The 25,951-nt window shown below is 37.9% G+C and overlaps 1 protein-coding gene across 1 annotated transcript; it reads right to left on the bottom strand.

Annotated features, from left to right (window-relative positions):
• Window positions 1–18,226: 18,226 nt before the first annotated feature.
• On the bottom strand, window positions 18,227–19,090 carry LOC132797941 (uncharacterized). The gene has a single exon (XM_060809689.1). It carries the CDS (start codon window positions 19,088–19,090, stop codon window positions 18,227–18,229), a length of 864 nt encoding a protein of 287 aa, XP_060665672.1.
• Between the last annotated feature and the right edge of the window lie 6,861 nt (window positions 19,091–25,951).

Raw genomic sequence — 25,951 nt, 5'->3', positions numbered from 1 at the left:
TGTCTCTACACTATAACGGTTGTTTGTTAGTACGCTTTGATCCTTCTATTCGCCAGATGGTCAGGATAGTTCGATGCGAACATGAGAGAAAGATGTTGCGTGAGGTTAGACGTTTGAGAGAGAGAGAGATGTTGCGTGAGGATAGAGGTTCGAAAGAGATACACACTACGATTGTTGTGCGTGTATAGAGATAGAAGTATGTTCGTTGCAGCTTTTCTGAAGAGCATTTTCGGTATGCAAAAAGGTTGGCGAACACTTCTAAGTTGGCAGTGGCGTGATCAAGTTTATTCGCCGTATACAATCCGCATAATTTAATATGGAAGAAAATAGTAATAACCCGACATAAACTTATTAAAACAAACGCGTGTAGATCCGCTACACTCCATATATATATACTTACGAATTTAATATTTTCGTTCACGAGTCGATTAAATGACCGGGCAATAAGCCTAAGGTCAACACTGAAAATTGAGTTTAAATAACAGATTGAACACAACTAAAGTTCAGTTAAGTTCTTTATTGATTTAAATCAATATATTTTTACAAGACGTGTTTATTACAAGACGTGTTTATAGTTCAATAATCAGTTAAAGACTAATCGTACAAGTTTTAGTAGTAAAAGTTAATGGGTCTTTCTGTCTATGCGGCACGTGTACAATTTGTGCTTACGCTATGGCATGTGCAAAATATGCTTATTAATTATTATGCGACTTGAAATCTGGAACGCGACTGCTATGGGGCTTTGACCGGTACTGGCCTAGTAGTACATTTCTACATATGTTACATATGTTACTTCCTCCTTAAAGAGAGAAGCTCATGCTTCTGCCGAGGTTGATGGGTACAACCTGGGTAATGTTGTTGGATTTGTATCCTGTATGTCTATGGTTCTTGTAGGTTTAAATTTCAAATATATGTAAATGATACAGATTATTAAACTTATGATTAATGCAATTATACAAGTTGTGATATTATTCTTCGATATTAATTTTACAACGTCTTTATGTTCTATTGGTTTTATTTTTGTTATTTGTAAGGGTGTATACAATGGAGTTAAATTTATTTCGGGGTTCAAATGGTTTTCGCTCAACACAATTTTTCCTATTTCAATTTTACATTGTCTTATTGTAATTATTTTGATACCTTTGATCGTTATGTTTTTATTTATTTCTTGGCAATCTTGTCTTTCAAGTTAGGATATTGTTTGGTTCTACATATTTAATTATTTGGTTGACTGTTACAGGAACGAAATTACATATTGGGTTAGTTCTTTTATAATATTTTTAATACATTCATCATTTATCTATTTGTAGTCTTGGATATAAATTTTAGTTTGCTCTTCGAAATAAGTATCTTTTCCTGAGTGATCGAGCTGATAACCGTTACTATCGGGGTAGGGTATTATGTTAATGGTGTGAACAGTTTTTGTTTAATAGGGATGTGTGATATGATAAGTATTTGATCAGGGTTAATCCAGGTTGATGTTTTGGTTAGCAATATGTTACTACTGTCTACTTTTTTTACTTGTCGTAATTGAGTAATTTTGGGTTGAATAGTCCCAATCGGGAAAGTTGCATACCCATTGCAATATCTTCTATATATTCAGTAAATTGGATAAGTTCGTATAGCATCTGTTCTACGTCGTTATGTCTATCTTCAAATTCTTTAATCTCTTGCATATTGCTGTTGACCAGTTGAATTATGTCATCTATTTCGTGTAAGTTAATTGAGTTCGTTACTACTGATTCTAATTGGTTTTGAATTTTCATTCGGTCGTTATCATCTAACGTTCCAAATAGGTATTTAAATGCAGATCCCACCATGTTAATCAGTCCTCGTTTTTGTCTATTTGTTTGGTGTACGGTTATACCATTAAGTTCCCTAAGCATTTTGTTGTATAAAAGTTTAATTCGTGGGTTATTAGTGTAGTTACTTATTTTAGTATTGAAATATTGGGTTAGGTTGTCTATATCAGTAAGATTAATGCGGATCTTGTAACAACTGTCCCACCGTTGTTGGGCCAAATTCAATTTCTTGTAATATCAGCCCCTTGTTGGGTGCCAGAATTACTTGCAGCATGCCGCGCCGCCACACTGCTTTTTCCTACTTCCGTGTGCGGCTCCTTGATCATCATCACCAGCCGAGCGGGACCCTTTGAACCCTTAGCTCTTCCGGGATGTGGGGTTGTTGCTGTCACTGATGATCGCTATACTTGCGGTGAATTATTATAGAGTCCCTCATCAAATATGCATGGAACGATCCTCATGCGAATACAATAAAAGGCATACATGCCTAAAACAAAACCAAGGAAACTATGGCCAATTAAACAAACTAATTTGAAACTGAAAAGAAAACTCACAAGAAAAGTAGTGTACCTAAATGGAGAGGACGAAGGTGTTGATGTCCCTCTCCTTGTTCGCTACCCACCCAGCCATAGTCTTCTAATGTATTTTTAAGTGAAGACCCCAAACGCAGCTTTTATTTACCCCTTCTTATGCTCCCATGTCATCAGAAAAGAAAACTTAGTATTTCATCATCATTATAAAATTTAATTATTCAAGCAGAAATAAACGGAAATGTAGTATATTCATAATAATGAATAGTTATTTTAACAAAATGTATCCATTTGCCAAATAAACTAGGTTATAACTTAATATTATGCGAGAATGTGTACAAGTATATCGTATAAGTATGAGTGGCCGTAAATATGGATAAGAAAATCATTCAAGAATTTTTAATTTTTAATGTATTTGGGCTACTGCATGCGAAATAGTATCTAAAATTTTATACATTTTATACTATTTTATTTTAGTTGTAATTAATTGTTCATTTCATTTTCATATTTCATGTTTCATGTTTTAGGTTTTTGCTCTCAGCAACGAGGTTTTAGAACAATTGAATTTGGTAGAGCAAATACGTATGAGAGCAGTAGGTTTTAGAACAACTTCATTTGGTAGCGCAAGTAAATATGTATGAGAGCAAGTAGGTTTTAGAACAACTTCATTTGGTAGCGCAAGTAAGTCTGTATGAGAGCAAGTAGGTTTTAGAACAACTTCATTCGTACAGTTTTGTATTATTTTATTTCACTGAGCAGTTTAATATTATTGTGTGGTTTTATTTTTTAATGTTCACTGACTGTTATATATTTTGTATTTGTTTTGTTGTCATTTAAATACTATTGCAAAATACACTTGACAAAACATTTATTCTTATTTCTTTTCTCCGCGCCTGAAAAAGAAATCGCAATAGCGATACATGGCAATAAAATACGAATATTAATGAAAAGGCAATCAGTTAACTCATTTCTGCTTTTTCTTTATTTTCGTCTTTATTATTCTGGACTAGGCAGATGAGTGACCTGATGCACTTGTCATTGCAAATCAAGGCAAATACATAACAAGAGATAAAATAATAAATGAAAAGAAAAGTGCGCAAGCCGTCGGCAATCACAGCGCGGCTACACTGGCCAACACAAAGGTGTTAACGATGTGGTAGCTAACGCCTTGCGACTTTCCTTTCTCACTCACCCAATTTTCCTCGATGAAGGCCTTCTCGACGATGTTGGTTTTGTTTAAATTTTTTTTTATTTTAAATTATTTTACCAATTCACGATTTGCACTTGATTGTTTTACGACACTTTGGTTTTACATTATTAGGCACAGAAAAAACAACAAAAATGTTCTGTCGAGTGTAGTTTTTTTAATTTTTTTCTTTTAATATTTTTACACACACACAATGTATATTTCACAGCTTCAGCGCCTTTTTTTCTTGTTTTCTGCTCACGTTGTTCACCAACTTATTTAAGCTTTTAATTACTCTTTTTCTCACTATGCTCATATGATATTGGGCTTTCAGTATTTAAATGATTTTACTTATATTCAGCCGCAATGTTGTTTGAGTTTTGAAAGCGATCTGCACTCGCTATGCACACACTTGCACTTCTATTTCTGTTACATTTATTATTTTATTAATTATTTAATTTATTATTTATTTGTTGTCTGCTCCTGCTGCTGCTGTCGGTCGTCGCCTTAGCCAGTTGGCTGGTAGCAAAGATTATTATTTTCTTTTGTATATATAAGTGGACACCTGATTTTAAAGAATTTTTTTTGAAATTTTTGCAACTAATTATTTTTTCCGATTTTATAATATTTACCTTGCCTAAACGGCACTTTGAAGTATTCTGCTAATGCCAGCTTTTGGGGCAAAAGCGGCGGGGATGGACAAAATTATCCAAGATTAAATAATTTTTTTTTTTTGGCCACGAGGCCTCAATACTTTGATATTCTGGGTGGATATACAGAATTTCTAGGGCGTCTGCTTCCTTTGCGATCTTGATTGAAAAAGATCTAACCTTGATAGTGCAGATCTTAACCAGCCCAAGTGAGAGCGAAATTCACCAAATGGTGAATTTACATCTGTCACTTACAACGCTGTAACTCTCCACTGTCACCCACATATCTACGTACGCCTATGCGCGCCTAACTATTTAAATTCAAATCCTAACGTATTATTTATTTTTGGGGTTATTTTAAGTTTTTAAATTTTATTGTTGTTTTTTTTATGTATGTATGTACTGTATGGGTCCATTACAATCTCTATCCGCTTTTAAGAGTCTGGGTTTTCCCAACTGATTAAATATTTGCATGAGAGCATTTTTACATTCTATCCAGTCTTTGGTTTTATCTGTTCGAGAGTAGCGAATTTAGAATAAATGTCTATACAGCTTAATTAGTGTTTGCTTTCGGAAGAGTAAATATCTATTACAAATTTATCTCGGCAATGTTCGGGTTTTGGTGTGATTTTCATTGGCATGCTGGTGTTACGATGTTCTGATTTTGCTAGATTACATATTTGACATTCGTTGATTATGTTTTGGATGAGGAGTTGACTATTGGGAAAATAGTATGTCTCACCGAAAAGTTTTGTAGTTTTGGATTCCAGGATGTAGAAGTTTTTCATGTGTGGTCAGAACTAGTTCTTTAAATTTTGCATAAGTAGGTACGTTTTTAATAAAATAAGGCTGCGGACGATTTTAGTGTATTTTGCATTCATGATTTCTCTGTATGCACCTTGGATTACCTCAAAATCTGCATCGCTATCGATGTATATAGCGCTGGTTTTGAGCAAAATGGTCAAGTAAGTATTGTTTAGCTATTTCTGTAGTCATGTCTTCGTAAGAGATACGTATGATTTGTTTTTGAAATAAGTCTCATTTTGTATATTAGCGGAACCTTTGGAAAATATAACTTGTCGATTGTAGCAATTGATTGGTTTTTCTGATAGTTGTATTAAATCTGTGCTATCTTCTTCTGCACTGTGTTGTGTGGATTCTCCGAAATGTGTTTGTCCTATATTTATTCTGGATAAGGTGTCGGCGACTTAATTTTCTTTTCCTTTAATGAATTTTATGTCGAAGTCATATTCAGAGAGCCTAATTTTCCATCTTAAAAGTTTTGAATTTGGTTCTTTTAGTTTATGTAACCAACATAATGGTTGGTGATCGGAAGCTATCTCGAAATGTCTTCCCAGTAAATAATGTCGGTAGGTTTTGTAGCCCAGACAATTGCCAATAATTCCTTTTCCATAGCACTATAATTTACTTCGTGTTCATTGAGTGTCCTACTAATATAGCTAACCGGGTGTCCTTCCTGTGAGAGAACAGCTCCTAGAGCTACATTGCTGGCGTCTGTAGTTAGTATGAATTTTCTATCGAAATTGGGTATTTTAGGACTGGATCTTCTGAGATTAGGAGTTTAAGTTTTTGGAAAGCTTCTACATAATTTTTTCCTTGGTGTCAATTTTTGACCCTTTTTAAGACATTTTGTCAGAGGTTTTGCTATATCAGTGAAGTTAGGTATAAACTTTCTATAATAACCTGTCAGGCCCAAGAAAGCTTTGATTTCTTTTGGTTTTGTTGGCAAAGGGTATTTTACTATAGCTTTGATTTTATCGGGATTAGGTTTTATTCCGTCTTTAGTGATCCGAGGAAGGTGGTTTCTTTTCGTAAGAATTCACACTTGTCTAACTGTAGTTTGAGGTTTGCTTGAGATAGTTTTTCAAAGACTGCCTTTAGTGACTGTAAATGTTCTTCGAGAGAAGTGGAAAATATTATTATATCGTCTAGGTAAACAAGGCAATTTTTGTTTAGATGCGGACGAAGGAGATTGTTCATACATCGTTGGAATGTGGCTGGGGCGTTTTTAGCCCGAATGGCATACGAGTATATTCGTAATGTCCATGCTTAGTGGAAAATGCAGTTTTCGGAATTGATTCTGCTTCCATTTCTATTTGGTGGAATCCTTAGCAAGATCTATGGTAGTAAAGTAGTTACATTTGCCTAGTTTTCCTAATATTTCATCCATATTAGGTATCGGATATCTATCATTGACTGTTACTTCTTTTCCCAGACGCATTTAACTTCTTAGGGACTACCCATATGGGACTACAATAAGGGAATTGCTTTCGCGTATTATTCCTTGATTGAGCATTTCTGAAATCTGAGTTTCTTTTCATAAGCTTGTGGGTAACTATAAACTTTGGTGTAGATCGGAGAGTTGTGTGTGGTTTTATTGAATGCTTTTCTTGGTTTGTAAAACTAAGCATGTCGCCCTCGTGATACTGGATTTCTTCGAATGCTTTTAGTAAATTTGTTAATTTATATTTTTCTTCCTTGTTTAGGTGGTCTAGGCGGAATGAATTCTCTTGAAGTGAGGAATTTTCTAACGAGATTGAGTCCTCTTTGAATATAGGAGTGTCCTGAAAATGGCACTGTTTGGGGGTTGTTGTATTGATCAATCTATAGGCTTTTCCAAAAAGGTTAACTGTTTTGTCTTTATAATTTATGACGGCTTCGGCATTAGACAGCAGTTTGCGTCCAATGAGCATATCATATTGGTCTGAAAATTTGTGTATTAAGAATTCTTGTTCAATTGGAAAATAGTTGTTAGGTGGTATGTTAATAGTCTCGTTTATTATCAAGGAGCCATTGCTTGTATGGATTAGGTGATTAGATGATTGGATAGGGTAATCAAATATATTCCGGGTTATCATGTTAATAGTGGAGCCTGTGTCGATAAGACATTTCAAGCCCTGGTTATTATGTTTAATTATTATGTATAGATTTGATTCGTGGCTTGTAACTGAAAATTTTCGGCTTGTTCTAGTTCGCATGTTTCTTCAATTTGATTCTCAGTATTTTTATAGGTGGTGTAGTGACTACCAACTACTACAGTCAACGCCGGAACAGCGTGTACAGTGTAATTGGGCCAGTGTGATTCACACTCACAACCATTTCACCCACGCCGCGTGCTACAATTCATACCATTCGTCCGAACCCCCGTTTCTTCCCGTTAGCTGTAGTAGTGTGACTACAAACTACTACAGTCGACGCCGGAACAGCGTGTACAGTGTAATTGGGCCAGTGTGACCACACACTCACAACCTGTTCACCCACGCCGCGTGCCCCGTTTTTCCACATTCTTCGCACGAACCACAACTCTTCCCGTTTAGCTGTAGTAGGGTGACTACAGCCACTACAGTCGACGCCGAAAAGTGTGTACAGTGCTGCATAGTCGGTGTGCTTCACACTGACTTCCGTGACAACTTCCCCGTGTAACAACCCTATCGACGTTGGACCCGGAACAACACCAGAAGCAGAAATATTCACATCATTGTTGACAAATCTGTTGCCAGAGAAATAGCAAATAAAAATAAACAACGTTACAAATTGAAAACTCCTGTCTTTTCTTTACAACTTGATCTCCATTCGCCTACGAAGATCGTCTCACACCTTGAGATACTCGATTTGTAGGGTTTCAGCAAACATAAATTTCTTATTCGATCCCTGGACAGCGCTAGCTACCTCGGCGTTGTGACGTTTCGTTACAGGATAAGTTGGTTGGTAAGGATTATAAGAGAATTCTTCTTGAGTTTGTGATTCTTCTTGGTAACGGGTTTCATCTATTTCCATTTTGACTGTCCGCTCTCTGCCGGTCTTTGTCTTTTAGCAGGATGGCCTGCATTCATTGTCGATACGAAGTTATTATGTGTAGTCGGGTAGTTGGATCCAAATCTGTTTTGATCGAAAATGTTCTGTCTACCAAATGGTACATGTTGTCTTAGAGGTGGTCGTGGTGTGTAATAGTTTGGTTGTGGATAATTAAAGTTAGGTGGGGGTTGTGGAAATGGTATGTAATGTAGGTGGCATATGGTGAGTTGGTCTAAAATGAGGTGGATGACTTATGGCACGTGTTGGTTGGAAAGGTGTGGCAGGTTTGGCTTGATCATTATTGTTCTGAGACTTAGGCAATGATTTTGTGTTATCTTTGAAAGGGGTTGGTGCTTCGTAAAGACCTTTCTCTTGTAGTATATTGATAAGTGATCTTAAATTGGGAATATTATGGTTGATTATTCTTAGATAAATGTTTGTGGGTAATTTTTTAATTAAATTTTCAATACTAGATTGTATTAATCTCTGATAAAGGGCAGTTTCAACGGCATCATTTTCCAATTCTAACTTACTGCTTAATATTTGTCGTTTATTCTCTGCTTCCTCCAGAAATTGTTTGATATTCCCTCGGTATTGGGTGTTCGGAACTCCTCCAGTAGTTGGTGGTTCGGCGTTTGAGGCTTGTAATTCAGGATGAGTTGCCTCCTGAGTTCCGCCCAGCTGGTGAGGTTGGTCACCCAAGCGTCGGATGACATCGCTACTAATGTTTCGCCTCGATGTGCCCAAAGATTATGAGTTTCTGTCGTTCCTCAGTCGTCTGGTATAGGGCCAAGATAAAATCGGTCCGGCTGATGAAGGTGTACAGTGTGATCGGGTAACCCTGGAAGCTCTCGATGGCATGTATCTGCCTTTCAACTTGAACCATATCTGATTCGGAAAGTTGTATTATTTCGGGTGCTGCAACGGCCATTGTACGGTTGTCTCTTAGATTGCAACTTCTTCTTTCACTTATTTATTTACTTTTATTTACTTATTAATAGTTTATGTTTTATGTGTGTTTCGGTTTTAAACTTCTTGGTTTTCCTTCACTTATTTACTTTTATTTACTTATTTATTTCTTGGTTTGTGTTGTTGCGCGCTTAGCTATCTCGCCAACTTAAGAACAACCTTTACGGATTTATTGTTCTGGCTAGTTCTAAGGCGTCTTCTTAACTTTTGCTAAGTTGTTTTATTTGTGCTCACTTTCACAAAAACTGGTTTCACGGTTACCGTCGCGAAAGTTCTTTAACGGATGATAAATTAGAGAATTGGTAAGTCGAGCTATCGCATCAATAATTATATCATCCTACCGGCTGCGCCACTTACGAATTTAATATTTTCGTTCACGAGTCGATTAAATGACCGGGCAATAAGCCTAAGGTCAACACTGAAAATTGAGTTTAAATAACAGATTGAACACAACTAAAGTTCAGTTAAGTTTTTTATTGTTTAAATCAATATATTTTACAAGACGTGTTTATTACAAGACGTGTTTATAGTTCAATAATCAGTTGAAGACTAATCGTACAAGTTTTTAGTAGTAAAAGTTAATGGGTCTTTCTGTCTATGCGGCACGTGTAAAATTTGTGCTTACGCTATGGCATGTGCAAAATATGCTTATTAATTATTATGCGACTTGAAATCTGGAACGCGACTGCTATGGGGGCTTTGACCGGTATGTGACATACATAATATGGGTATGTTACATATGTTACTATATATATATAAATAAAATCGTTGTTTTATTTTTAACCTTCGCGTTACGCGAATACATAATTGGCGCAGCCGGTAGGATATATCATAATAGTGATTAATCAACAAACAGTCGTGACTGCTAATGGACTCTAACATTGTCCTGGTTAAACGCGTATAACGTATACAAAACATATCCATATAGACGGAGAAGCCTTGAGAACAGCCCAAGTGACGCAGTCCAATAACTGGACATCACTAAGATCATCGCTATTCGAGGAGTTTAAAACACAGACGCCTTATAAAGAATTGCTGCGAAGACTCTACAACACCAACGGGAACGTAAGTTTGTCGAAGAACTCGAACGCAAATCTTATATAATCAGTAATAAGGTAGCATTAGATAATGAACCCAGTACTACAATATTATATACAAATGCATTAAAACAACTACTAAGAATATAATAACTAGGAAACTACCTGACAGAATATACATGACCTTAGCAAGGCATGATATCACAACAATAAGCAAATTAAAAGCTATTGTTCAAGCAGAAGGAATCTTATGAATCTTATGAGGGTCAAAATCACCCTAAAAGTGAAAACCATAATCGCAGAAACCATAATAGATCTTATGCAAATTATTCATCAAATAATTTTCATTCAAATAATACGCCCAATTCTAAATCACAAAATAACCATTCAAATCAAAATCAATGTAATCAGAACCTTCACCAAGAGTTCAATCAAAATGTAACAGAAGCTCGAAATCAGAACCCTTATAATTATTCAACTCAACTAGCCGTGGGCCTAACCCACCAGTAAAGAGACAAAGAGAAAGCCAAAGTGGTCAGAGTGCAGAGTAAACACTCCATACATAAAAATTAAAATGAATGAAGTAAACCTAAAATGTATCATTGATCGGTTTTCCAACCTATAAAACCCAATCAATGTTCAAACAATAAATGGTATCACTGAGATATCAGAAAATATATTTTTCGGTCCTAGTAGACTTTGTCCTATAAAACAAAAATTTTATATTCAAAAATTTTCTGAAAATTACGATATGTTATTATGAAGGGAGTATTTAAAAGACAGTAAATCACAAATCGACTACGAAAACGAAACAGTCACATTAGGAGATTATAAATTCACAATTTAAAATAGTGAAGAAAATTCCGAAGAAACTTATATAGAAAACCATTTAAACCCACCCTTAACTGAAGATAGACCCTTCAACTTCGCAATCGAAGACGAATTAAAAGAGTGTAATGAGTTCAGATTAGAACATCTTAACACAGAAGAAGTGGAAAAATTGTACGAATTTAGCGACATCCAGTACTGGGAAATTTGACTTTCACTAGTACGATCAAGCATTCGATTCAAACAAAACCTGAAGATCCAATATATTATATAAAAACCTTACAAATATCCACAAGAGGTCAACAAGCAAATCTACGAAATGATAGAGCAGAGTATAATTAAAACTCAAAATCCCCTTATTGTTCACCCATCTGGATTGTTCCAAAAAATGGACGCCTCAGGAAAACAAAAATTCCGGTTAGTCATTGACTACCGAAACCTCAATGAAATAACCATTGACGACAAATTCCCCATACCAAATATGGATGAGATCCTAGACAAGTTAGGCAAATGCCAATACTTCACTACGATCGATCTTGCAAAGGGTTTCCATCAAATCCAAATGGATCCCGATTCAATTGCAAAAACTGCCTTTTCAACCAAGCATGGTCACTACGAAATCACTCGTATGCCCTTTGGGCTTAAAATGCTCCAGCGACCTTCCAGCGCTGCATGAATAACTTACTTGAAGATCTAATATTCAAAGATTGTCTAGTTACTTAGATGATGTCATTATTTACTCCACTTCATTGGAAGAACATATATCATCTATATCGAAAATCTTCTCAAAACCTCGAGAAGCCAATTTGAAATTACAACTTGACAAATGTGAGTTTATGAAGAAGAAAAGAAGAAGAAGAACAAAATCAAGGCTATTGTTGAATTTCCAATACCTAAAACACCAAAGGAAATTAAATTATCCCCAATTTTGCAAATATTGCAAAACATATGACAACTAAATTAGAGAAAAACGGCACTATAAATATAAAAGGATTCCACATATGTGTGCATTCGAAAAATTCAAAGTTTTAATCACGTCCGATCCTATAGTAGTTTATCCAAATTTCGAGAAGCCATTCTCATTGACTACCGATGCTAGCAACTTCGCTATAGGCGCCGTTCTGTCACATTAACACAAACCCATTTGCTATGCAAGTCGAACTTTAAATGAACATGAATCAAACTATTCAGCTATAGAAAAATAACTATTAGCTATCGTGTGGGCAACTAAATATTTCCGTTCCTACCTATTCGGTAGAAAATTCCAAATCCTAAGTGATCATAAACCATTAGTTTGGCTCAATAATATTAAAGAACCAAACATGAAACTGCAAATATGGAAAATCCGGTTAAATGAATATGATTATCAAATCAAATATTTACCAGGAAAAGTGAATAATATAGCAGATGCATTTTCGCGTATCAAAATAGAAGAGAATTTCCTAGGAGAAGATGTAGTTAGCATAGGAGCAACTATACATAGCGCTCAAGAAGAAGATAGTCAACATCACATACCGAATGACCTTTAAATTATTTTAACAATAGACAAATAGAGTTTCTAAAAGGTGATGATAACAAAGTCGAGACAACTCGCTATTCCCATAAACTTAACATTAAAATTTCTTATAAGGAAATGACCAATCAATACGCCAAGGATATGATAAAAGAACATCTTTGCTCGAAAAAGAGTATTGTCTATTTTCACAATGAAATAGATTTTCCAATTTTTTAAGAGGTTATTTAGAAATAATAAGTCCGAATAATAACTAAAATAATGAAAACAAGCTTGAAATTAATCGAGTTTAAAAGAATTAATTTAAAATACACATAAAAAGTTGTTACATTCAGGCATAGAAAAACAAGTAAGAAAGTTACAGTCGAGTGTGCTCGGCTGTGAGACCCGCTACCCATTTTTAATAAAAGCAAAATATTGCGGTATTATTATTATACTAAAAATATACCAAATGGCATGTTTGGTATATCGATATAGTTCACCATTCAAAATATACCATAGACGGCACAATGGACCAGATTGTCAGCCAAAGCAACTAGAACTCTAGTAAGTAGGCGTTTTTGCCCATACAAAAGTATTTCTTTAATAACTTCCGCATTTATCTGATCGCAACCAAATTTTCAGGAATCATAACTACTGTAGTAATTATTGTATTTACCAAAATTCGCAACTCTAGCTTTAAACGCTTGTTATTCGAATTTTTGATTTGCAGGGGCGGAAGTGGGCGTGGCAAAAATTTGAAACAAACTTGATCTGCGTGCAAACATAACAAATGCTGTCGAAAATTATAATTAAAATTATAGCTCTATCTCTTATAGTCTCTGAGATCAGTGTTTCATACGGACAGACGGACAGACAGACAGACGGACATGGCTAGATCGTCTCAACTGTTGACGCTGATCAAGAATATATATACTTTATAGGGTCGGAGATGCCTCCTTCTACCTGTTACATACATTTCCTGCCGGCACAAAGTTATAAAACCCTTCTACTCTATGGGTAGCGGGTATAAACAATAAATTGGTTTAAAGAAAAATATTATTACCTGATTATCAGAAACTAATACAAAACTTAATTAATGAATGTGAAATTTGCAACATAGCTAAAACCGAACATAGAGATACAAAACTAACTTTCGAAATAACACCTGAAGTTCTTAACGTTAGAGATAAATATGTAATAGAGACAAAAGAGCATTATTAAAAGTTCTCAATGAACTGGGAAAACCCTTAGAGATAAAAGCAGATAAAGATTCAGCATTTATTAGTGTAGCTTTGCAAATTTGGTTACAAGAAGAAAATATAAAAATTAGCATTACCACAAACAAAACTGGAATATCCGACATAGAAAGATTCCATAAAACAATAAATGAAAAGTTAAGAATAATAAGAAGTGACGATGATGTAGAAAACAAATTAACAAAATTTGAAACAATTTTATATACCTATAATCATATATATATATTAAGTAATATAAAAACTTCAGCATGGTTCAATCCAAATACAAATGCAATTTTTCTGATGTCTCATATACCACTTAGCAATCTCGAAGTTAAAACTTTTCAAATAATTCCATACCCAGTGAAAATATTGAAGGAAATTTTATTTACATAATAACTTTGTTTCAAATACAATTTCAAGGAAGATCATAAATGACCCATGCATTGCAAATATAATAAAACATGAAACACCATTTTGTACTTTCAATAAATATCTCAAACAAGATCTTATACAAATAGTGGAACCAAATATTGTAATAAATTGGAATATAAAACGAACCAAACTAAACCAAAATTGTAACAATTTAGACATTTATATTGAAAAGGATAAAAAATCCAAATATTTAATTGTACAATCGAATTAAAAATTTAAAATTATCAAATAAAGCCCAACAATTCACAACACTTATATTTACAGAATACAATGTAACTAAAATAGAACCATTATCATACATAGAAACAAAATAAATGATTTTGTATAACAATACAATCATACAAAAATATGTAAGAAAAGATTAAACGAACACAAATGTTAATGCTGAAATTTAAATTACAGAAAAACCAGTACCACCTGTGTACCCTGAATTAAACGCTTGAGGACAAGTTAATTTCTATAGGTTGGGGAGTGACATATCCAACACCACACTCATTTCTCGTATGTGACACAATCTCGTAATTATTCCCTATCTCCAAAATTTCTTATTTCATTCACATAAAAATTATATTATATTTAAAACATAAACTTGTCACGACAGCGACCAATCGTAACAAACAAAAAGTTTCTTTTGCATTCAAATAAAGATCATATTCTAAACATAAAATCGTCGCGGCGGCTACTAACGTCAAACAAAAAGATGTAATAGGCCGCTTGTCGTATTTGAAATTGACTAAGCCTAAAAGTATGCAACATTTTTTTCTTTTTTTTTTTTTCTGTACACATACATATTTATACCTATTATTTATTATATTATTTATTTATATGTTTATTGTCCTAGTTAATTTGTATTATTTAATTTGTTTAGTTGTATAAAATTATTTGTAGTCTGAGGAAATGGTACTGAATGTGTTGTCATGTTTTGTTCTGAGAAGCGGAGCTTTATTTAGCAGTCTGAAAGCTTTGGCGTCTTCATAGGTGTGAGAGATTTGATGAAAACGCCGTTGTATTCAACTTAACTTTATTGATTAATATATACGTATAAGTCTGATGAAATTGAAAGCACAAAATTAAGTGAAGTTGGCTGCGAACGATTAACGATTAAACCACTAATCGATTGGTGTTGCCAGCATGTGGGCAATAGGTGGATGACAGAGTTGCCACAGTACTCCCCCTCTAGACACGTCTTTCATAAGTTTTTGTGCACCGAGTTTTTGTGGTTAAGGAATCCTCCGTCTCGTTGCTAGGGTCGTTGCTCTCTAAGTATGCTGGTTTCAGTCTGTCCACTGAAATAGATGTGTCCTTGCCATTCATTCGAATAACAAAAACTCGATCTGAAAGCTTGTCGATCACTTGGTATGGCCCAGAGTATGGTGGTTGCAGCGGTTGCTTCACGGCATCGGTTCTCACAAACACATGGGAACATTCGTGGATATGCTTGTGAATGAATAGTTTTGGCTTGCTGTGGTGTGCTGCCGAGATGGGCCTTAGCGCTTGCATGCTGGTTCGAAATTCACTGACAAACTCAGCTGGTCTTGGCGGCGAATTTAAATCTGCGAAATAATCGTTAGGCAGATGAAGTGTGCATCCATAAAGCATCTCAGCAGCCGAAGCTTGTAAGTCCTCCTTGATGCAAGTACGGAGGCCAAGGAGGGCGGTAGGAAGCACTTTTAACCACGGTGTCTCGGAGTCGCACATCAACGCAGCCTTCAAGGACCTATGCCAGCGCTCGATCATACCATTTGACTGTGGATGGTACGGAGTTGTATGGATATGATTGCTTCCAACGAGATTCGCTAATGATTTGAATAGTGCGGATTCAAATTGCGTTCCTTGGTCTGTCGTTATGATCCTTGGACAACCAAATCGCGCTATCCAGCAGTTCCAAAAAGCTCTGCAAACAGTTTCCGCAGTCATGTCTCGAAGAGGGACCGCCTCCGGCCAGCGAGAGAATCTGTCAATCATTGTGAGGCAGTACCTGTATCCGTCGACCAGTGGCATGATGACAATGTCCAGATGGACATGCTCGAATCGATGATCTGGAATCACAATCTTTTCAGGCAACAATGAATTGTGTTTGTGGATTTTCGCCTTTTGACATGATAAACAATTCCTTGACCATGACAGGACATCTTTACACATAGAAGGCCACACGTACTTGTGCCGGATTTGTTTAAGCGTTGCTCTGCCGCTAGGGTTTGACAATCCATGTACTTGGGAGAAAATGCGGTGTCGCAATGACTGAGGAATGTATGGACGAACGGATCCGGTCGAAACATCGCAGTACACAAAGACTTCTTTGGTGAGCTCCACAGGTTGCAGGTGCAGCGAAGTTGTTCCATTTAGAAGTGCAGATAACTCGCCGTCTGATGCTTGCGCCTCTTGGATGCTTTTGGCGTCGAGTGATGACGGCATGGATATTGCGTTTAAACGCGATAATGCATCTGCAACCACGTTTTCGTCGCCACTCAAATGACAAATTGAGGTTGAAAATTGGGAAATGAAACTAAGATGTCGCAATTGGCGAGGTGACGCCTTCTCCGGTCGCTGTGAAAAGGCATAAATTAGGGGCTTATGATCAGTTTTGATCACAAATACTCTTGCTTCCAACACATGCTTGAAATGTTTTATCGCCTCGTAGATTGCCAACAATTCGCGGTCGTAGGTGCTGTAGTTGCGTTCTGTACTATTGAGCTTTTGGAATAAAATCCAAGAGGTTGCAAACCATGTTCAGAGCTCTGCTCCAAAACAGCTCAATGTGTCCGATGCGTCACACACCAGGCAGAGATCAGCGCGTGGATTGGGGTAGACGAGCGTGGTTGCGTTTGCCAAGCTTTTGCATTCAGAAAAGTGTTTATAGTTTCAGGATTCCAATCAATGGGACGCCTATCATTCTTTTCATGTTGCGTGTTAAGTCGTTGAGGGAGCCTGTATTCGCGAGGCGTGAGGGATGCAGCGTCGATAATAATTCAAAATTCCCAGGAATCGGCCCAATTCACAGATTGTTTGTGGCTGTGGGAAGTTCAACATCGCGCTTATTCGGTCCTGTGGTGGTTTTATGCCTTTGCTGCTGACCACATAGCCAAGGAACTGTACCTCTGCCTGAGCAAAATTGCATTTGTCTCGGTTGATGACCAATCCGTGTTTCTTAAGAATGTTAAGAACATTTTGCACGTGTTGCTTATGCTGCTCTTCCGAGCTCGACATGATGAGAATGTCATCAACATAACAAAACACGTAATCAATTTCACGGAAGATCTGGTCAATGAACCGCTGGAACGTTTGCGTTGCATTTTTTAGTCCAAATGGCATAAAAACAAATTCAATCAAGCCAAATGGAGTGCAAATAGCCGTCTTCTCTATGTCCTCCTGCGCCATGGGAATTTGGTAATAAGCCTTTTCGAGATCTAGCGTTGTGAAAATTGTCTTATTGTGAAGGCGATCAGCAAAATCCTGAATGTGTGGAATCGGATAACGGTCTGGAACCGTAATTCCATTCAGCTTGCGGTAATCGCCACAGGCGCGCCAAGATCCATCCTTTTAGCCACCATGTGCAAGGGACTGGCCCATGGGCTTTTGGAGTAACGGCAAATTCCCTTATCAATGAGCGTATTGACTTGCGATTTGGCTGAAGCAAGTTTCTCGCCAGATAATCGTCTAGGTCGCTCAGCTACAGGTGCGCCGCTTGTTTTAATGAAGTGACAAACGTTGTGTGCATGGACTCGCTCGAGACAAACCATTTTGTCGATCTTTTGCACATCAGCTGACATATTCGAGGACTTGAGTTCCAGAGATCCAGAGTCGTGTGACGGGTCAGTGGTGCCATGGTGAGGAGTTGACTTTGAGTTGTCAAGCAATCGTTGTTCACTGACGTCGACGAGGAGATGATGTGCGGCAAGGAAGTCTGCGCCGATTATAGGTGTTTGTACATCAGCGATGATGAATGGCTATGTGAACGAGCGATGCAGGGCCAGGTCGAGCTGAAGAGTACAATTTCCATAGGTTTTGATTGTGGATTGGTTGGCGGCATACAGATAAAGTCTGCCGTTGATGCGTGTGTGCGGTGCCATGCTGCGTGGAATCACTGACACCACTGATCCGGAATCAATAAGGAATGATTGGTTTGACAAGCGATCTTTGATGTGTAGACGCCGGTCCAGGCCAATTTGTTGAATGTTTGGAGCTTTGTGGCTGCTGGTGGTTACTGCGCTACCGTTTACCAGCTGAGTCAACGGTAGCATCTTTAGTTTGACGACTGGTAGCGTGGACATGCTGGCTGGCACTTGCGAGCATTCTCACCGAATCTAGTGTGGTAGAAACATAGTCTCGAACCGACATCATTAGAGCTATCATGTGGATGCCGTGACGATTGGGCATGTTTTGATTGGCGTAGCTCGCCCTGAAGCTTGTCGACTTTTGTAGTGAGCGCTCGTAATGCCGATGTTACTTCTGACATGCCGGTTTGCTTGCCGCTCAGAGCATCAACTTGGTGCTGCTGCTCTGTTAGTGCCGTTGACTCAACAAATGCAGAACCTGGCTCGCTAGCTTCAAGCATTTTATCTGCAATCTCCGCCAATTTGTCAAGGTTGTTCTCGTCCCATACCGAAATGAGCGGTCGGATCGAGTTTGGAAGCTCCGCCAGAAACAACGATCGAATAACTGCCTCGCAGCCCGTGGCTGGTGCTAAGCGCCGCATGTGGTCAAGGATGTCTGACGGTTTCTTGCCAACAGTTTCGCCGCCACGCAAAAGTCTTTTCAGCTTTGAGTCAGATGATTCTGCGAACTTGTCGAGCACGCGCTGCTTTAAAATGGCATATTTGTTTGTCAGCGGTGGCGATGCGATCAGATCCTCCAGTTTGGCAATGACATCCTCCTCCAAATTCACAGATATAATGTCGAATTTGTTATCGTCAGTGACATTATGCAGATGAAATAGGCGATCCAACTGAGAAAACCAAAGCTGAGGATTTGTTTTGTTGAATTTCGGAATGCGAAGTTGCACGCATTGCGATGACAATCCAGCTGGTTGGCCATGTGACTGCAGTTGCTCGAGTTGCTGTTTCACATCCCGCAGTTGTTCTGCGAGGTCTTGATCGTGTGCCTGCATGTTTGCGTCAAAAATTCGTCTTCAGTGTCTTGAGCTTGGAATTGCACTGAACGTAAATTGTAGTTGTGTTTTTGCATTCGGGGTCACCACTTTGGCGTCTTCATAGGTGTGAGAGATTTGATGAAAACGCCGTTGTATTCAACTTAACTTTATTGATTAATATATACGTATAAGTCTGATGAAATTGAAAGCACAAAATTAAGTGAAGTTGGCTGCGAACGATTAACGATTAAACCACTAATCGATTGGTGTTGCCAGCATGTGGGCAATAGGTGGATGACAGAGTTGCCACAAAGCTCCAATAATAGCGCCATCTATTGGTGGACTACGATACATGCAAGCATGAATTGCTAGATCAGCTGATCGTGTTAAGTCCAGACCAAAATAGACAAGCGATTACCTTTTTGAGTAGGATTATTTGCCTAAATTCCGAAAAAGGTTTTGTTGTTGGTTTTGGTTGGAAGAAGTTGTTAGCAGGTTATGTGCAGAACCTGATTAAAAATAGTGGAAAAGTGCAAGTGCTTTAATAGGAAAAAATTACATCAGTGAAGTGGTTGGTGTAGTCAGATGCATAAAACGTACTTGTGAGTATACAAAGATACTTCATTGTATAATTGTTATACTGAGACGTTAATCTTGTCATTTCTTATTTTTACAAAAGTGCACCTTGCCGTCCACTTGTAGCTGTTTGTCCTCTACAGGAATTTGCCAACTGGCGTAACTAAACCTCTTTTGTATGCGTTGCGTGATGTGTGCATAAGAACTGACTTTATTGAATATCATGTATAAGTAATTGATGATTACAGAGTTGCCAGATTATTATTAGTATAATAATGTACGATAGTATTATTGTTAGTGAGGAGAGATTTTAAAGTTTTAATTTCAGTATATATAACACATCTCCTCCCTAAATTAAGAACGATTGTTAGTTTTTGATTTCCTAAAATCATTTGGCTGGAATCGGTTAACTCCTTGGCGAACTCGTGTGCTTTGGCGGACTGGTATTCCCGATGGACGTCGTGTTGGTTGAACTTCCTTGGTCTGTCGGGTTACAGTTGCTGGTGTATCAGGGGCACGTTTCTGAGCGGATGATGAGCTTAACGGTTCATGTTGGTATTGAGACTCTGGACTTTTAGTAGGGATGTCAGGTACAAACCAGAAGTCGGTTGATTTGTCATCGTCGTTATCATTTGAAGATCTTGATTTGAGCTGATTATAATGGCGTTTAACATAGCCACTTTTGATGCGAACTATGTGCATCATTTTCCCGACTGTACGATCAATTATTCCTTCAATCCACTTTTCTCCCCTTGAAAAGTTTCGAGTGAAGACCGGCTGATTAACTCTGTATTTGGTGTCTTCATGTTTGTGTTGCACAGGCTTCTCAAATATTTGGCTCAATAATGTTCGAACTGGTCGACCGTGTATTAATTCCGCAGGAGTTTTTCCTTGGGCATTTGGTGTAAACCTGTAGGATGCGAGGTATTTGATCACTGCTTCTCGAACTGTCAAACCATCCGATAAATTTTTCTTTACAGAAAATTTGAAAGTCTGTACAAAACGCTCTGCCAATCCGTTGGATGCGGGGTGAAACGGTGCTGTAGTAATGTGCTGTATTCCATTTTGTTTGCAAAATACTGCGAAGGCGTCAGCAGTAAATTGTGGTCCATTGTCACTCACTATTGTTTTGGATATCCCTCAATTGCGAAAATTGAGGATAGTGTTGCAATTGTGTGGACGGTTGTAGTAGACGGCATTTGAACAGCAAATGGAAATTGTGAGAAAGCGTCTACGCAAATTAGCCACATGGCGTCGAATATTGGTCCCGCGAAGTCAATGTGAATACGTTCCCAAGCTGTTGTTGCTTCCGGCCAACTATGATATTCTCTCGGCGGTGCTGGATTGTTGCATTTGCAAATGGTGCAAGAATTGACAAGATTTTTGATGTCTTGGTCAATGGTAGGCCACCAAACATGTTGCCTGGATAGCTGTTTCATACGAACAATGCCCCAATGTCCTTCGTGCAGGAGCTGCAGAATATGGGCGCGAAGATCGGCTGGTATAATTACACGTCTGGCATCTGTGTGTAAGCAAAGTAGTTGTTGGTTAGTAGTGATTGCAAACCTACGATGTAACGGCGCCTACAGCAACATGTATTGAATTCGGCCTAAAAGTCTGCTGAGTTTAAGCCAAGGTTCATGTTGTTGCAAGTAGCTCCTAAAAGTATGCAAGTTAAATTTCAACCAAGGGCGCAGCTTTAAGTGCATCAGCTGCGCTGTAAAGCCGAGCTTTAAGTAGTGCATCAGCTGCGCTGAAAAGCTCATTTGACGTTTAGCGAGTTGCACTGGAAAGCTCAGCTTTGACGTTTGTGTCACCACGCGCATGCGCAGCTAGCTTGCTAGGCTGGTTCCGGTCAAAGCACTTTTCTGGTGACCGGCAGCGTGCATAGACGCATATTGGTTGGTGTAAAAATTTATACCACAAGACACTAGAGGTTAGAATTCTCTTAGTGCATTTGATACTTGGTAAGAATAAATAGTAATAGATTCTGGTAGGTGTTCTTTACTTATTGTTGTCGTTTACACAGGTCGTTTTCGAAATTTTCTGCTTTTGGTTTGGCTCTTTTGAGCGTGACAGTGCCTAAGCTAGCGGCCGGCGGAGCGCTACTAAGCGCCATCTTTGTCGCCGCCCTAGCGGCCAGTAAAAGCGCGCCAAAGTGCTCTCATTGCGGCACATAGCAGCTAGCTAAGCGTCCTTAGCGCCACCTTTGCGCGCATAGTGGCCAGCGGAGCACCCTTAGCGCCGCCGTTGCGTGCATAGCGGCCAGCGGAGCGCCCGTTGCGCAACCTTTGCCGCCGCATAACGGCCAGCGGAGCGCCCTTAGCGCCACCTTTGCCGCCGCATAGCGGCCAGCGGAGCGCCCTTAGCGCCACCTTAGCTACCGCGTCAGCGGCCAGCGGAGCGCCAGTGCGCGTCTTCTTAGCTACCGCGTCAGCGGCCAGCGGAGCGCCACTGAGCGCCATCTTGGCTGCCGCAGTAGCGGCCAGCAAAGCACCAGCGAGCGCATCTCTGCTCGAGCCGCCAGCGCAGCACCCCTGCGACTTCTTGGCCTGCATCTGCGTCGTCAACCTCAACTTTAATCATCACCAGTATCTTTTTCATCATCTCATCTCATCTTTATCATCTCATCTCATCTTTATCATCTCATCTCATCTTTACTCCTGATCATCAGCGACTAGATCGCTTGTACAAAAAAGTGTGTGTGTTAAAGTGAATTTATGAGAAATTAAAACCAAATCTGAAAAGTTTAAAATGATGCGCTACATTGTATAAAACAAAAAATAGTGAAACAATATGATAGAGTAAAAGCTCAACAGTGTAGCGCCGCTCAGCACAAGTTAAAATGAAACATGTTGAGAAAAATTTAGTATAGCAAAAATCGCAAAATTGCACAGAAATATTAAAAATTAAAATAATTAAATTTAATTTAATTTAGTTAAAATTGTTTAAAGAAATGAATACGATAAAAAGTTAAAAGTTGAAAAATTATTTAAAAATCGAAAGTGCATTTGTTCACAAAAAATATTTAAAATTTCAAATTAATATTAAAGCGCTACTGCAATTGCAGAATTTCAAATTGCACAGAGAAAATAAAAGTTAAAAGTTAAGTTAAAAAGTTAAAAGATAAAATGAGTTGAAATCAAAAGGAATTAGTGCAGCTGTTTTGTTGATATAAAAGAATAAAAAGTTAAAATCAGAACATGTATCGTGCCGCATTCAATTCACAATAAAAGCGCTAAGATATTGTAAAACAACAAATTAAAAAGGTGAAGCGCTACAAGAATTAAACAAAGCAAATGTGCATATATGAATGTGAAGTGCACAAGTTACAAAAAATTCAAAATATAAAACAAAACAGCTAAAAGCTTCGAAGGCTAAATGCCTAAATAAAAATGATTATATTAAATTAAATTAAACGAATAAGTTATGCAAATCAGTGCAAGTTAAGAAATAGTAAAAATAAAAACAAAACAAAAACGTATGCAAATTATATTGAATAACTAGTACCAGTTTCGCGTAGGTACAATGTGAAGTGTTTTGGCGAAAGTTGTATTTTTTTTTTTTTTATTTAATTTAGCACTGTTCCAGCACACCTTCGTCGGAGATCGATCGCTGCCGCAGGAGTTCTGTTGGTGAGTTTTTTATTGCGAAACACACACTTTAACCTTTCACCTCGATTTACATTGTACAAACACGAAATATAAATTTATAGAAAAGCATACGAAAAAAAATTAAAAACTATTAAATATTATAAAAAATGTTTGAAGATAAATTACAAAATTAAATTAAAGTTTAAAGTTTGGTACATGAAATAATACAAAGCACTGAAATTAAAATACATTTATATATTTAAAAGAAACTATAATATTATTGCAACTAGCCTCTTATGTTATTATTATTGATAATTCGGTACTATTTTTGTTCTTAATGCCTTATTGTTTAATATCTCTCATTAATTAAATATTGTATACCATGAAATAATTTACTTTTCATTTAGCCAGAAACAAGCCAGCGACACCGCTGTCGTAGGGTTAAAAGGGATCACCAAAGCCATGCTCTGATGCTGTGATCATAGGTTGGGAGGGACTTCATCACTTAACAGCTGTAATGGCCTGCCTCAATTCTCGCTCTCTCTTTCTCTCTCTGTCTGTCTCTCTCTCTTGTTCTCTCTTTGTTTTTCTATTTTTTGAGACATTTTTGGATCTTCCTTCTCTTTCCGGCTAGTTTTCTAGCAATCCCTTCTTCGTCGCAGCACGCTCAATTTCTGATCTTAAATTAATAATAATGAGCAGCGAAGGAAGGGTTATTGGCATAAGCAAGACCACCACCCCAAAGCCGACGAGCTAGAGCCGGACTCTAAAGCGTGCCCCGCAAATGCCGATAGCCCTGTCGCCTTGTGCTTCTTCTCGTTGCACGTTACAACGATTGAAATATGGCAACAAATCGTTTTGACTCTGTTGAAGTTTTTCTGGCCAGCCTTTAGTGACGAATTGTAGGACTTGTTTGAGAACTTTGTCGTTGCTTAAGTGTTGGTGCATTGTGTCAGCATTAATGGGCGGTGACGATTCAAGAACCGTGTTGCAGGCTTCCTCTTCTTTGTCGAAGTCTGAGTCCATACCTACTGGAAGGCGTGAAAGAGCATCGGCGTTGCCATGTGCTGCTGTGGCGCGATATTGAATCTCAAAGGTGTATGCCATAAGAATGATAGCCCAACGTTGTAACCTATTTGATGTCATCGAAGGAAGATGCTTGCCAGGATTGAAAATAGTTACAAGCGGCTTGTGATCTGTAATCAACGTAAATTTCCTTCCATATAAATATTGGTGAAATCGTTTTTCTCCAAAGATTATAGAAAGTCCTTCCTTTTCGATTTGGCTGTATTTCACCTGGTGCTTGTCTAAAGTTTTTTGAAGCGAAGGCTATTGGTCTTTCTGTGCCGTTATGCTGACGATGGGAAAGCACTACTCCAATACCAAACGATGATGCATCAGTTGCAAGTATTAGCGGTAAATTTTCGTCGAAGTGGGCTAGTTGCGTTGCATTGATAATGTGCGACTTTAAATCCGTAAATGCTTGTTGCTGCTGAGGTCCAAACGTGTAGTCTACATTTTTCTGCGAAGTTGGTTCATGGGAGCAGCCAATTGCGAATAATTTGGAATAAAGTTGCAATAGTAATTTACTTTACCCATAAATGCTTCCAATTGCTGCAGATTCTCAGGAGCTTTCAGTAGTTTAACCGCTTCTAGGCCTGAGCTGTCTGGAAGAATTCCATGTGCGCTAATTCTCCGTCCCAAATATTCAATTTCATCTTTGAAAAAAGCATTTCGCCATTTTGCATCTAATTCCATTTTCCTGAAGGATTGCTAGAACTTGTCATCCAGATAATTTCCACAACCTTCTATCCCCTTTAGAAGTTGCTCTAAATATATTTGAAAGATTGCTGGTGCGCTGGCTATTCCGTATGGAAGACGCTGATATTGGAAAAGCCCCAGCGGTGTGTTTACGACCATGATTTTCTTGGATTCCTCATCCAGTTCCATTTGTAGATAAGCATCCTTGAGATCTATTTTGCTAAATTGCTTACCATGACGGATGATATGAAATAGAGTTTCCTTTGTAGGCAACGGATACTGTTCCACATCGATTTGTGCGTTTACTGCTTGCTTAAAGTCGCCACAAATCCGAATTGCTCCACCTGGTTTTGGTGCTAGAACAATTGGGGATGCCCAATTGCTGAACTTGACTGGTTTCCATATTCCGGCTTGTGTGAGCCTGTCTGCTTCTGCCTTGAATTGCTCAATTTGTGCGAATGGAATTTGGCGGCTTTTGTAAAATTTTGGTGTTGCTGACGATTTTAGGACTATGCTGGCTTTGAAGTCTTTGATAGCTCCCATTGCTGACTCAAATACGTCTTTATATTTTTGCAGATGTCACTCACTTCGTTACTGCGCACTTCATTAATGTTCGACACTGGCATTATATCAAACCCGAATGTTTTGAATAAATCCATTCCAAAAGATTGGTCGAATTTTCCACATTTGCCACAATTATGATTATTTGTTTTTCATTTTTGCCACACTTCGCAACAGTGTGAAGCTCTCCGAGTAACGGAATTGGTGTATGTCCGAACGCATGTAACACTCGCGAGCACTTGTGCAATACTGGTTTGTTTAAAAGCGCATATGTATTTGAATTAATTACAGAAGCTGTTGCTCCTGAGTCCATTTGAAATGAAATCACTTGTTTAAGTATTTCAAGATCAATGACTTTTTGTTCATTTCACTTTTACTACGCCTGTAA

Source organism: Drosophila nasuta, unplaced genomic scaffold (assembly GCF_023558535.2).
Source record: "Drosophila nasuta strain 15112-1781.00 unplaced genomic scaffold, ASM2355853v1 ctg37_pilon, whole genome shotgun sequence".
Classification (NCBI taxonomy): domain Eukaryota; kingdom Metazoa; phylum Arthropoda; class Insecta; order Diptera; family Drosophilidae; genus Drosophila; species Drosophila nasuta.
This window is presented reverse-complemented; position numbering and strand designations above follow the sequence as displayed.